The 14,304-nt window shown below is 39.9% G+C and overlaps 1 protein-coding gene across 3 annotated transcripts; it reads right to left on the minus strand.

The window, feature by feature from the left end:
* Positions 1-1,463: 1,463 nt before the first annotated feature.
* On the minus strand, positions 1,464-8,060 carry tatdn2 (TatD DNase domain containing 2). Of its 3 annotated transcripts, XM_088338402.1 has the most exons (7): positions 8,006-8,030; positions 7,739-7,915; positions 7,247-7,609; positions 5,060-5,863; positions 4,855-4,982; positions 1,866-2,049; positions 1,464-1,798 (listed from the first exon to the last, which is right to left on the minus strand). In XM_088338402.1, the coding sequence occupies exons 1-7, from the start codon at positions 8,024-8,026 to the stop codon at positions 1,658-1,660; spliced, it is 1,818 nt and encodes a 605-aa protein (XP_088194528.1). In that variant the 5' UTR covers positions 8,027-8,030; the 3' UTR covers positions 1,464-1,657. The 3 variants fall into 3 exon arrangements, with proteins under 3 accessions (XP_088194528.1, XP_088194527.1, XP_088194529.1); XM_088338401.1 differs by having other exon boundaries at positions 7,739-8,060; XM_088338403.1 differs by lacking the exon at positions 1,866-2,049 and having other exon boundaries at positions 7,739-8,060.
* Positions 8,061-14,304: the final 6,244 nt, after the last annotated feature.

The following is a 14,304-nucleotide window of genomic DNA, read 5'->3' on the forward strand; positions in this document are numbered from 1 at the left end:
GGATTTATGCATTATATGCCAGGATTGGTCCACCATTGTAATCCACTCGGTTGTTACATTTCAAAATGCAATGTGTGATCATTTATAATGAAGTAGTATTCATAGTATTTGAACAAGTATTTGTAGTATCTCTAGTAGTTGAATTAGTCAATAAAAATGTTTTGATAGCAGTAGTATAAAGTTATTTTCCAAGAAGTGTTTTTAATTTAATATTTATGGTTGTTAATTCTACTGTAACTAGTATTTCATGAGTAATAGTAAACCAATGCCAGTGGACACAGACGTAAATGAAAATAATTTTAATTTATGAGCAGCAGCGGTAGAAGCATAGCAATATTAGTAAAACATATTGTGTTTGTAGATGAAGTATAACTCGTGTTATTTGTAGCGGACAACTAGCAATGACATTGAGAGGTGTAGCAGCTTGCAGTAGTGTTACTGTGGCATTAGGATTACAGTAGTTGGTACTTCGAAAAACGACTTTTATTTTTGATAGAATTTGTGTTATTAGTCTTGGCATTATCTGTAGTTTTAGATTATAAAATATTTTTTTAAAAGAGTTATCCAACTATTAAATATCCTGGAAATTATTTGCTGTTTGTAATCAAACACATTTGCTGTATTTAGTGAGTCTACAAATGAGACCATTTCAATCCTTCTCCAAACATTTAAGTTCAAACTGGCATGCCCCCAAAATCCCCTATACTGTACCCCCACGGGTTCTAGCAAGATTCTATGAGAAACACCCAAATACAATAAATGATTTTCATAAAGGGTGTTCATTTTTGGATGGGGATAATACATAGAACCCTTTGTCATAAAATTCTTATTTTTAAAATCCAAGAACTTCCCCATTTTTGTACAAATCCTAAAGGTCATTATCTATTAAAAATAACATACAACACCAAAGTAACAACTAAGTGGGGAATAAAAAATAATGGAAAAAGATATTGACGGCATTAGTACTGAAAAATTGTAGCTTTGTATCTTTAAAACAAACTTCTGTTCCATCACACTGACACATCGAAATCAATTCTGTGTCCAAAACAGACACAAATGTTCTTCACCTAGCGCCAAAAAGTGTTCCAAAACGCTGTGTTCCACCAAGAGCAACGGGGTCAGACGAATCAAGAAAATGGATGGATGTGTTGCCGCATGCATTCAACACATTTGTTGCCTTTGGGACAAGGTGTGCTCTGACCTACATCTCAGGATTGGATTTACCGAAAAACGGCAAACTGTGCACTCGTACGACTCGGGCCATGAGTCAGAGCTGTCAATGGCTTGTCATGACTTCACCAAATAAAAAAGCACTCAAAAGTAAACCTCTTAGTGGAAGTGTGTTTCTTGTTCAGAGCTACTCCAATCAATCGTGTGTGCCTTAAAATATCTTGCTGATTGTTTTTCTTCCCTCACTGAATTGATGGGTTTTCTTGCAAACTTCCTCCTTCAAAAAGCAAAGCTGCAGAAACCAAAGAGTTTATTTGGCAAGCTTTCAAAACTAACCACAACCGTATAACAACAACTGCTCGCAAAAAAACAGCATGCTCCTCAACTAACAAACAAAACACATCTAAAATTGATATATTCGTTCGGAGCCTCAGTTAAACCAGCTTCATCAAAATTTTGTATCTGTTAACGAGAGGATCCCCTTCACTCAGATCCCGTAAAGCTTCGTTGTGTTCTTTCGGATGGTGTCGAGCACGGTGGGTATGTCTTCCCTCTTGAGCAGACTCAGCTCCTGAACGGTATGGATGCCCAATCCAGGATGAGAAAATTTGCACATGTCTTTGTTAACCTATCAGAATGGAAAAATGAAATCAGGTGTATAACAAGATGCATAACACGGTTTATATTGAGTATACCAGTCTGGGCAAAAAATATGGTGCATCCGTCTCCAACACAATCCGATCTAAAGGGACATTGCGGACGGCATCTCGGGCTTCTGTGGCTGTGGAGTAGGTGATTAGGGCTGTGAAGCCCACGTACATGTTGGGAAATGCTTCTAGGAAGGGTTTGATCACAGAGTAGCTGTTGGTGAAGCAGTGCCTAAAACGCAGAATGGACTTAAACCATGAAGGTATAAAAGCAATAATTGAATGAGTATTAAGTGACCAAAGCTTTCCAATTAGGCCCCCTTGCAGTGTTCACTAAAAAGAAGAGATTTTCATCCTGCAGTTGTTCAATAAGATAAAACCATTTCACTAAGTAGACAAGATGACACTCAAAAACAATAACTCCCCAACTTGGGTCAAGAATGGCATACATATTGGCATCTTTAATTTAATTGACCCAGAAATTAGTTCTTGTATTCTTTTTTACAACCCCTAAAATTGGTAGTTTGGAACAAAACAAATACTAAAAACATTGGGCGGCACGGCAGGTGAGTGGTTAGCGCGTAAGATGTCCTCCACCCCCAAACCATTTGGTTATAAATATTAGACTATTTGGTTTTAAATGGAAAACATTGGGCCTTTTTGTACCCAACAATACTGCCAAAATTAGTCTCTTGTTTCAAATGACCCTCAAATTTAGTTTGTGTTTTACAAAACAAAACGGTGTTTTGTTTGTCTGGTAAAGGAGCTGCACTAAGGCAGACAGATGGAAGCTGCAGAGGACAGTGAAAGCAGTGCAGCGCATCAATTGCCATCTCCTCCCCCCACCATGAGGGACATCTACTCCACTCTTTGACCCAGGAGAGCCCAAAACATCATCAAAGACGAGTTACATCATGGCCCCCAACTGTTTTACCTGCTGCCTTTGGGAAGCATCACAGGTGGTTAGAGCAAAACTAACTGAATGAGCAACAGCTACTTCCCAAGAACTATCAACACCCTGAACCTTCATTGAACCATGTCCACGGGCAAAATGTACAGTACAACTGCCATTGTGAATATGCACATATTATATATAACCAACATTGGTTATTTTTTTTTATCGTTTTGCAGTGTTACCTTTTTTATTTGCTTTACTTAAACTGAACAGAGAAGCGCTCCGATTTTGTTATGAGAATAAAGGCCCTGGGTCACAAATTGACGAATTGTTAGTGATTCGTCAATTTGTGACCCAATTCTAGTTCATTTTGGCCCCAAAACTATGCTAAGTGGTTGTCCCTACAGTATTTATAAGGTTTCACTCATTTTACCGATGCAGGCCATATACTGGACTGTCTCAGAAAATTAGAATATTGTGATAAAGTTCTTTATTTTCTGTAATGCAATTAAAAAAACAAAAATGTCATACATTCTGGATTCATTACACATCAACTGAACTATTTCAAGCCTTTTATTATTTTAATATTGCTGAATTTGGCTTACAGCTTAAGAAAACTCAAAAATCCTATCTCAAAATATTAGAATATCATGAAAAAGTATACAAGTAGGCTATTCAACTAATCACCTGAATCATCTAATTAACTCGAAACACCTTGCGAGGGTTTCCTGAGCCTTAAAAACACTCAGCTTGGTTCAGTAAACTAAATCACAAGTATGGGGAAGACTGCTGATCTGACTGCTGTCCAGAGGACCATCATTGATACCCTCCTGATGGAAGGTAAGACACAAAAAGAAATTTCTCAAAGAGCAGGCTGTTCACAGAGTACAGTTTCAAAGCATATCCACAAAAAGTCTGTTGGAAGGGAAAAATGTGGCCGGAAACGCTGCACAACCAAGAGAGATGACCGCAGCCTTAACAAAATTGTGAAGAAGAGCCGCTTCCAGAATTTGGGGGAGCTTCAAAGACAGTGGGCTGAAGCTGGAGTCCAGGTATCAAAAGCCACAGTTCACAGACGTGTCCGGGAAATGGGCTACAATAGCCGTATTCCCATGGTCAAGCCACTTCTGAACTCAAGACAACGGAAGAAGCGTCTGACTTGGGCTATGGAGAAGAAGCACTGGACAGTTGCAGAGTGGTCCAAAGTCCTCTTTTCAGACGAAAGCAAGTTTTGCATTTCATTTGGAAGTCAAGGCGCCAGAGTCTGGAGAAAGGCTGGAGAGGAGCAAAATCCAAGTTGCTTGAAATCCAGTGTGAAGTTCCCACAGTCAGCAATGGTTTGGGGAGCCATGTCAGCTGCTGGTGTTGGTCCACTGTGTTTCATCAAGTCCAGAGTAAATGCAACTGTGTACCAAGAGATTTTAGAGCACTACATGCTTCCATCTGCTGAAAAGCTCTATGGAGATGAGGATTTCATTTTCCAGCATGATCTGGCACCTGCCCACAGTGCCAAAACCACCAGTAACTGGTGCACTGACCATGGCATCACTGTCCTTGATTGGCCTGCTAATTGCCCTGACCTGAACCCCATCGAGAATTTGTGGGGTATAGTTAAGAAGAAGATGAAAGACACCAGACCTACAAATGCAAATGAGCTGAAGGCCGCTATCGAAGCATCCTGGGCATCAATAACACCTCAGCAATGCCACAGGCTGATTGCCTCCATGCCACCCCGGATGGATGCGGTAATCCGTGCAAAAGGATTCCCAACCAAGTACTGAGTGCATCAATGGACATTTTCAAATGTTTGATTTAGTTTTGCTGTTATAAAATTATTTTTTTACTTGGTCTGAGGAAGTATTCTAATATTTTGAGATAGGATTTTTGAGTTTTTTTCAGCTGTAAGCCAAAATCAGCAATATTCAAATAATAAAAGGCTTGAAATAGTTCAGTTGATGTGTAATGAATCCAGAATGTATGACATTTTTGTTTTTTTAATTGCATTACAGAAAATAAAGAACTTTATCACAATATTCTAATTTTCTGAGACAGTCCAGTACAACGGCACATGAAAAGATGCTGCACTCACCCCTAACCAAGCAGTAACACATGAAGTGCAAACAGGAGCCTGCGAAAACACACCTGTGAATTTTGTAATCCGCAGGCACCCACTTCTTCAAGATTGCCATCAAGTCATCATCCGCATCCCTGCAGTGGATGACCAGGGGCTTGTTCATAGTCACTGCACATTGTAGCTGCCTCTTAAACACCTTCACATAGAAAACCAATCATGAGGACTCAAAATCCGAACTATGTTCAAATTCAGATAACATAATGCCATCACTACCTCCTTTTGTTTGAGAACACTGACGGAATTTTTATGGGAGTAATCCAAGCCCATCTCACCAAATGCCACCGCCTTTGGATGTCCCATGGCTTTAAGTATGCTGTGTTCCCGGGTACAGGAGTACTCATTTGCAAAGTGTGGGTGGCACCCGAAAGCTCCCCAGACCAGATCATCGTTCAGAAGTTGCCCCCACAGTTCTTCCTTGACCATGAGCCGTGGATTGCAGAAGTCCGCGATGCAGCCTTGAAACTCCGTCGAAAAGCTTTTGCGGTACAGATGTCGGAAATGCCCAAATGAGCCGCGAAACTGCAGTTTGTGAAAGAGCATGTCGAGGTGGCAATGAGTGTCTATGAAGCCCCTAGTGCTATAAAGGTAACTTGACCTAGGGGAGTGAGAATCACCCATAGACAGTCTTGGTTTGCGAGCGCTGTCATGTTGGAAAGAGAATTGGGGGGAGTGGACCAAGGAGCCGGCGTAGGAGTGTCTGCGTGAGGTTGATGACGTTTTTTGACTGTCTGAATACAGCGGCAAAGCAAAAGGGTCTGTGATGACTGGACCCTCGGCGGTCACAGTCACGCCATCCACCAGAGTCACTGCTGACAAGAAGGGACTGTTTAAATATTTTGTGTTCTCTCTGCATTTTATACGGGGTGAAACGAAGGATGTGCCGCCAACACTGGAATCCTTGGACGGGCTCTGGTATGTCCACGGTGGGTCACCTCTCCTGACTGGTGTTTGATCTTGTGGTTTAGACTCAAGTTCCTGGGAGTAAGGAGGAACTTTGAATTTCTTTTCAAGAACACTCTGAAACAGAAAATGTGATAAAGCACGTAAAATAATCTTCCATACGCTATCAAAATAACCCTATTCGGGGATAGAGCCCCTAACCACCATTTTCTGAGTTAACTTCATACAAGCAACCAGATTCTGTCCTCTCAAAAAGAAAAGGTTGTTTGTACGGATCAAAATCATCAGTAAAAAGTCAATCAATTCTTTCCCAAGTAACATGTTCGACAAAAAACTAAGATGAATTCAAATTTTATTCAAAATACTCAAAACAAGGTTCCATTAGTTAAATATTACTTTTTAAAAATGGGGTTATAATATTTACAATTTTTTGGGGAGCTGTGTTGGGAAAAAAAAAAAGCTAAAAAAATGAACCCGTTTTTTACAGTACAAAGCTACAAAAAACGGGCCCATTTATAGTAAAAACTAACAATGGGTTGGCCTTTTTCACCCCATGTTCCTTATTTCTACTTATTTCTGACCCAATTGTTTCAGTGCACATACATAAAAGGACTAAATATTGCACTACGCGACATGCCACCACAATAAAACGCATGACCTAAAGAGGTTTTTAAAATAAGCACCAGTCAGCCTGACTATTCTGCACAGTGCACAATGCCATTTTTAACCATATATTTACTATGTTTTTTAATGTCAAAATTCCCCCTTTTAAGTGTCTCAACATGCTGACTTGAGTTTTATGTTTAACATTGTTTGTCATAGATGTCTTTTGTCCAGTTCTCTGGTTTGCATTAAATTATCAGTTTAAGTTATTTTTAAATTGTTTCTGTCATCCCAACTCCTTGCCCCTGTTCAGTCTGCATTTTTTGTTTGTACTGTTTGAGATCACTGAGGTTTTTTTTGTTTTCAGTAATATAAATCAACCCCGATAATATTGCCGCTTCATTTCATTGCTGCCCTGTAATTTAGTCCACTGCCACCTCTACCCAAACGTTGTATGTTAACCTCAAGTACCAATTGTGTGTTATTTCTCAAGATTTAAATATGGTCTTACAAAGAGCCTAAAATAATTGGGATTTCATTCAATTAAAAATGTAACTGTAAACTAAGGTTTATAAAAGCAACTTGAAGGTTTATATTATAGACTTAACTGATTGTATTCAACTGATTAAAAAGGCTTCAGATTTATTCCTGCCGAGCTCCTGGATCTGTGACGTAAATCGTGACCGTGAGCACCTGGTCCCATTTGCTTCACGCAATCCCGTTTTATATTGCCAGTAACAGCACTTTACAAAAGAAAAATACCTTGACGATATCATTAAAGATAATACATATTCCTTTGGACAGTCCTAAAGGATTTTCTAAGCTATATAGTGTGAAGGGGAGTACAGTTATAAATCATGGGATCATGAAACTAATGACTTGATTCAATCCCATTACCCCTTTGTCCACTTCAAGCACCGTGTCATCTCCCTGGGCGGCTGAAACCGCAGTAACCTGAGAAGTTGAGCTCCGATCATTGCTGATTCTCAGCTGTGGTGACTGGCAGCAGTCACTTGAGATTGAAAACTGTCCATTTTCTTCAATCTTCACATTGGGACTTGCATTGTTTAGAAACATGCAGCCAACATCTGTGCTAGTTTTTGTAGAGGAGCAGCTTAAACCCCTGCTTTCCAGGGCTGCAGAAAATGCCTTTTTGTAGATTGCCTTTAAAGCTTCTTCTGGACTCCTTTTTTTCTTGACAGAAACATTAGGAGGATGAGAAGTAACGATACTTTCTGATGAAACCTTCTGGTCGATGTCCTGTAAGATGACCAAAAACAAAATAGTATAAACTCTTCCAGTAATACTTCATGTTTAATTGTCTGTACAGTTGTTGTAAAATAAAAACAATAACTATCAATATTCATCAGAAAAACACATTATAATTACCTCGGATGTGAACATTTCAAAACACTTCCTTGAGCGCTTTCTCAGATCAACTTTGCTCTGAGAGGAAATTGCATCAAGGGACACCTCAGCTTTCCTTTTAGGGGTGCTGAGGCTCAGATCGTCGAAGCCGACTAATACTGGTGAGGCGTCTAGAGGCGGCAAGTTGGTTTTGGGCAACTGTTTGCGAGACGGGGTTTTTACAATTATTTTACGGACACATGGAGATGGGGAGAAAACTCTTTGATGTTCTGGCAACTTAAAAGACACCTTCTTCCTGATGCGGTCCATGTTGGATAACTACACATGAAACAAAAAGAAAGTCAGATTGTAGATTGAGAATGTGAATTGGGAAACTGCATAACGAATATGAGTTCAACAATAAAGCCATACCAGTCACACAGTAGGGTGAAAAATAGAGTGATGATGCCTTAGCTCTGTATTATTTGTTACAAATCAAACATTCAAATCACGTGGTGTCAGTTTAACTTTTTTACATTCTTAAGACTATGAATCATAAAAATTACTCCGACCTAATGATTTTCTTTACAGATGGGCAAATTTAAAATGTTTAGCAATATCGGAAACTGCTTAGTAACACTACTTTAAAAGTTAATTATACAGGTAAAGCTTACGTTACTATAGCTAACCAGCTAGCTTAATTAAAGTTAGCCGTTTAAGACATGCAGGTGCAAAACTTAAAAATGTACGTACTTTAGAAGGGAAAACTCAAACAAGAGTATGTCTATCACTGCAATTTTAGTGGATACATACGTGAAGGTTAATGTATTCTTCTTTTGTTAAGAGGTGATAGACTAACTCTAAAGAGTTGTTTCGTTTTTTTTACAAGGCGAGATGGAGACAAGAATGAGCGATTCTCTAACCTCGCGAGATTTGGTCAAAAACACGTGCGAGTGTCCCGCAACGTCTCCCTGTAAAAAAACTTTATTTGTTGAATGCGTTGTACAAATTAAATTAAAAAAATAATAAACATATAAAATAAACATAGAACAATCCGGAGTAATACGTAGCAACACAATATGTCTACATTATAAAATATTTATAAATAAAATGTTTTAAACTATTGCACATGCAACAGAAGCAATCCTTATCTGGTTGTTGATATGTGAACTGTAAATTATTTGTAAAATTAAAAGTGACAATTAGACGAAAAAAACAAATATATTCTTAACTCATGACCCCAAATGGCATAACTCCAAAATAAAACATTTTTAAGTTTAAGCTGAAAAAAATGCTTAGATTGAACACAAAATATTTGACATGAAAACAATTAAAACTAGTTTATTCAAACCAGGAACTGTTCAATGTAATTAAACTAAGTGTTCCCTCGACCAATTCAGTATATTCTGGAATAAAAAAAAGCATCATACTATGCTAAGAAAATAAAATTGAATTACTCATAATTTTCCCACTAGATGTCTCTGTACAGTGTAGAGTAGGGGTCGGCAACACAAAATGTTGAAAGAGCCATATTGGACCAAAAAAAAAAAGGTGGGAATTGTCCGGAGCCGCAAAGTATCTTAAATCCCTATACGTAGACTCATTATAAATGTGTAAGTGAATTAATGAATGATGTATATGTCTATTTTAGTTATATTAGCCTACTATCAAAAGGACTAAGTTGGATGCAGCGCATCCTGTGGAGAATGATACACCACTTGACTACTCTGTTGTAGGATACCGCCTCAAGTTTAACTTCATTATAAAATTAATGAATTACACTATGTTTTTATTGCTTTAAAGAATAAAGAAATGCAATAAGAAAATCCCATATTTAATGTTATTTTTATTTGAGGATTCAGAAAAACAACAACAAAATGGACCATGCATGACATGCCCCTTATCTGGGCACGAAGAGAGTGCAAAAAACGCAGCATACATTTATAGAAATTAAATAGCAGCCTTTTTAAATGGCTATGTAAATAGAATCACAATAATGCAGTTTAAGATTGATTTTTGATTTTCTCTTTTTACATTTGGGGTCCATGGATGATCTCACATCTGCCAGATTGTTTGAAATAGACACATGCCTGGCTTGTGAGCCGGCCCCTTTAAAAGTAAGGAGCCCTTCTAACGCAGGGTACAGCGAAGAAAGTGGAAAACAAGCGGAGGATAGATGAATCGGAGTTTCGCATTGCAGCTAAACTCCTCTGGAAAGTTCATACCTGAGAGCCCCGACTTGACGTCAGGAGAGTATATGACTTTTCGACGTGCGAGGCCTATACATGTATGCAGTCTTTTTACAATCCGATACCAGTGAAAGCGCGGCAGTCGAACCTGTTACTTTCCACCTGTCAACCCGAACCAACTGATTTTCCCTCAGTTCTCATAGCTACATCGGTACACCCGTAGTACAAATGTCATTTTTATTCTACACATTTTCATAGCATTGGAAAACTTTAAAAGTGTTCGTGTCATGTTTGTCCTCCTAAAAAAAACATATTAAAAGAAAAGTGTAATTCCCGCCGCCATCTTTTTCAATTTGTAAACATTTTGGGCAAAGCGCCAGAGAGCCTCTAGGCAACCTAACGAGCAATATGCGGCTCAGGAGCCGTGGGTTGCCGACCCCCAGTGAAAACAAGTGCTACTAAGCAAAAGGAAGAATATAAACAACCGCAACTCAAAGTGACCAATCCGCACCATTTTATCATTTGTTGCTGAGCCTATCTCACGGTTTTTGGGGTACCCTTAGAAGCAGTTAGGTCAGCTCCCTCATGATGAGCCCAATGTTATGTAAATTAAATAAAAATGTTTTTGACATGAGTATTTAAGAAAAATGCACATTTATACAACAGTTCATGCATTTTTGCTGGTTGTTTAAAATAATATTGATTTTTCTGTTATGAAGTATAACCACTAGGAAGTGCTAAATAATACACAATGCCCCTTTAAGTAATCCACTGCAGCATAATTTACTGTTGCCAATATGAAAATTATCAAATATTTTAAGTAAACTTTTTACATTTTTGTTAGTTTAGTAAACAAGCATTAATACCTGAAAACAAAAAAATTATACAAGTAGTAATTTCAGTTAGCCAATGCAAACGTGGCTTATGATTTACATTTAACGTAAGAGACAAATCCGTGTTGGCTTTCACATTGACAAGTCATTTACTGAGTACCTATGTCACTTCAAATATAAAATATGTATGTTAGCTTAAAGAGATTGGGAAATTCAAATCAGTGATATAATATTAGTGTTTTAAAAAAGAATGTCTTACTATTATTTTCATCTCCAGATAGCCCAACATGAAATGAATATACATTGGGAAAAATATCCGATTTGTGAGCGCAGACTCCTAAAGTTTACCTGAAATGAGTCCAGTGTCAGCTCTTTTATGTTTTTATGTGAGCGTCTTATCCTGCTGTTTCTGCTCACCATCAAAGAGAAATGAGTTGTGTTATTGATCACTCAAGCAACCATATTTTTACAGGCCCTCTTGTTGACTAAAGTGTACTAGCACTATTTTTGTTGTTGTTAGTATTGGTCCTCAGTGGGTTGAGCATATATATCTCATTTATAACAACAGCAGACTTAACAACCAAATTGTCAAGCTGAGGTCTGACGACGGCTCCCTCGAGAAGGGTCAGTTCAAAGGCGCCTTCTTTGCCGAATGCTTTTCCATAATCTACAAAGCCGGTGATGGGCGCAAGCCTCTTTGCTACAACAGATATGTCCCCGGAATGCCAGGGTTCGAGTTCTCCCAGGAGGCTGCTGAAAAGGCACCAAGAGTCCAGGTCCCGATAGCCTTTACTCTTGGAATCTCTAAGCTCTCACCTCCAACCTTTCCGGCCCATTTTCACAATTCTTCAACTTATCTCTACAAACTGCTATTGCCTTGGAGGCCTGGAAGGCGTCTATCATCTGCCCGATTTTTCAAAAAGGTGACCGTGAAGATCCTCTCAACTATTGCCCTGTTTCCCTCACTTCTGTCACCTGCAAGGTGTTTGAAGCCCTGCTGAAACCAGCCTTAATGACCCACCTCCTATCCACTGCATCATTCTCTCAATCGCAACATGGCTTCGTGCCAAAGAGATTCCCCCTCACCAACCTGTTGGTTATGGAGGAGTGGGTCACTAAAATCATGGCATGTGGGGATACAGCCCACATTGACTTCTTGGACTTTGTCAAAGTTTTGATTCTGTCAATAGTTGGCTGCTCCTTTTTAAGCTTAATGTGTAGGCTTTACATCCTTAGGTTGTGAGATGAATTGGTGCATTCCTTTCGGATCGATCCATCTGAGTCCATGTGAGAGGCCGGATATCTGACTTGTCAAGTGCTTCAAGTGGGGTGCCTCAAGGTTCAATGATCGGCCCTCTGCTCTTTCTGGTGTTAGTGAATGAGCTGCCAGAGTTTATTTCCCAAAGGGTTCTGCTCTCTGCCGATGATGTCAAGATTATCGCTCCCAGAAGTGACTTTAAAGACCTTCGTCGATGCCTCCACAAAGTCTTGAGATGGTCAAACATTTGGGATTTACGTCATCTGACAATCTGCTCCTCACCAACCAGTCCTCCAGACTTCGGGCCTGATAACTTGCCACTACCAGACGAACCGAGACCTGGGCATCCTTGTCAACTCTTCCTTTAAGCCCACAGCGCAGAGCATCCATGTGGGAAACAAATATTGTGGTATCCTGTTCCTGTATCTTTCGTTTGACACAGTCTCAGTCGACATCTTCATATCCCTGTATGTGTCTCTGGTGAGGCCCATCCTTGAATACAGGGTTCAGGCAACTTGTCCCTACCCGGTGAAGGACATCCAACACCTGTACAGACATGTTCAGCCTGGCGAATAAAATGGTCTGGGGCCTTCGCAACCTGTCGTACGAGCAGTGGCCTGAGTTTCTCAATCGCCCGTCACTGGATTGCAGGAGAGCTTGTAGCAACTTAATCCTGGTTAACAATGTCATCAATGGCAACGTGGATCTCAAACGACCTCCTCACTGCAGTTGATTCCGGTTTACTCTTCATCCTCATCGACATTAGTGTCGCCTTTGCCACCATTTGCAACCCCATTCTTTTTAGCAGAGTTTCTTCACTTGGCCCCTCCAATGGTTCCATCCATACCTCACAGGCCGCATTCAATTTAATCAACTCAAGTCCTTCTCCTCTGACACCTCTCCAGTCACCACAGGGGTGCCCCAAGGCTCTGTCCTCGGGCAACTCCTCTTTAAACCTACCTACTCCCCATAGGCCGTATTCTCAGGAAATTCAAAATTTCCTTCCACTGCTTCGCGGATGACACCTTACTCTACCTTTCCTGAAAACCCAACCCCACACAACCACCGCCCTGCTCTCCCTTCCTATCTTAAATGAAATCATGGTTCACTGTCAATTTCATAAAACTAAACAGCAATAAAACTGATTGTCATCAAATCCACCCTTACTAAGGTTGACAACCCACTTTCCATTGACAATTCATTTTTTTCCCTCCCTTCAGGTCAAGAGTCTGGGTGTCATTCTCGACTGTACACTCTGCTTCAACTCTTATAGAAAAAACATCACCCAGGCACCTTACTTTGACCTGAACTCCATCAACTGTCTTCGCCCCTCCCTGACCTCCCACACCACTGCCATTATCGCCCATAGCCTTGTCACCACACGCCTTGACTACTGCAATTCCCTCGTCTACGGTCTACCTCAAAAGTCCCTCCATAAACTTCACCTGGTTCAGCACTATGCTACCTACATCATCACTAAAACCCCACATCACCATCACATCACCCCTGTCTTTCAGGAACTCCACTGGCTCCTAATTAACCAAAGAACCACCTACAAAATCCTTCTGTACACCTACAAAGGCATCCATAGTCTCGCCCCTCCCCACCACTCCAATTTCCCTCACATTGCCTTGCCATCTCTCACCCTCAGATGTTCTTCCTCCCTCCATCTCACTTCACCCGCTCCGTTTCCGCTCCATGGGCAGCAGAGCTTTCAGCCGCTCTTCCCCCCAGCTCTGGAACTCTTTAAGTCAAGTCAAGTCAGGTTTTTTTGTACAGCCCTTAATCACAAGGAGTATCAAAGGGCTTCACAGAACACAGAATGTCAATGCCTAATGTGTAGCTTTGTTTTTCAGTACTATGCTTTATCATTCAGCCTTTGTAACATTATAGAGCATATTTCATTAACGTTTATTTTTCAGCCACCTGACCTACGGAATCCGTCTTACCTTTCCGCCTTCAAATCCAGACTCAAAACACACCACTTCAGACTTGTCTATTCATAATGATCTGCTTCACATACTGCCCCCTTTTCAACTGTTTTTATTTGGTATTTATTACTTGCTTGTTTTATTTTTGTTTTGATATTTTGTGTACAGTGACCTTGGGTCTCCTGAATGGTGCTTTGAAGTAAAATGTACTGTTATTATTAGCCTGCTGCTCCCCTATTTTCTGAGTAATGCTGATTACACCAAGACCGGTCACCTCATAATCGTATTTGTATCACATATTTTATCAATTTCACACAACTCAAAAAATGCGCTTTATTTGAAAGACAGGAGCCGCCAACTACCGATACTTTGCGTATAGTAATACAGTGAGTGATTC

Source organism: Urocampus carinirostris, chromosome 6 (assembly GCF_059441175.1).
Source record: "Urocampus carinirostris isolate Australia breed hairy pipefish chromosome 6, RoL_Ucar_1.0, whole genome shotgun sequence".
Taxonomy (NCBI): Eukaryota; Metazoa; Chordata; class Actinopteri; order Syngnathiformes; family Syngnathidae; genus Urocampus; species Urocampus carinirostris.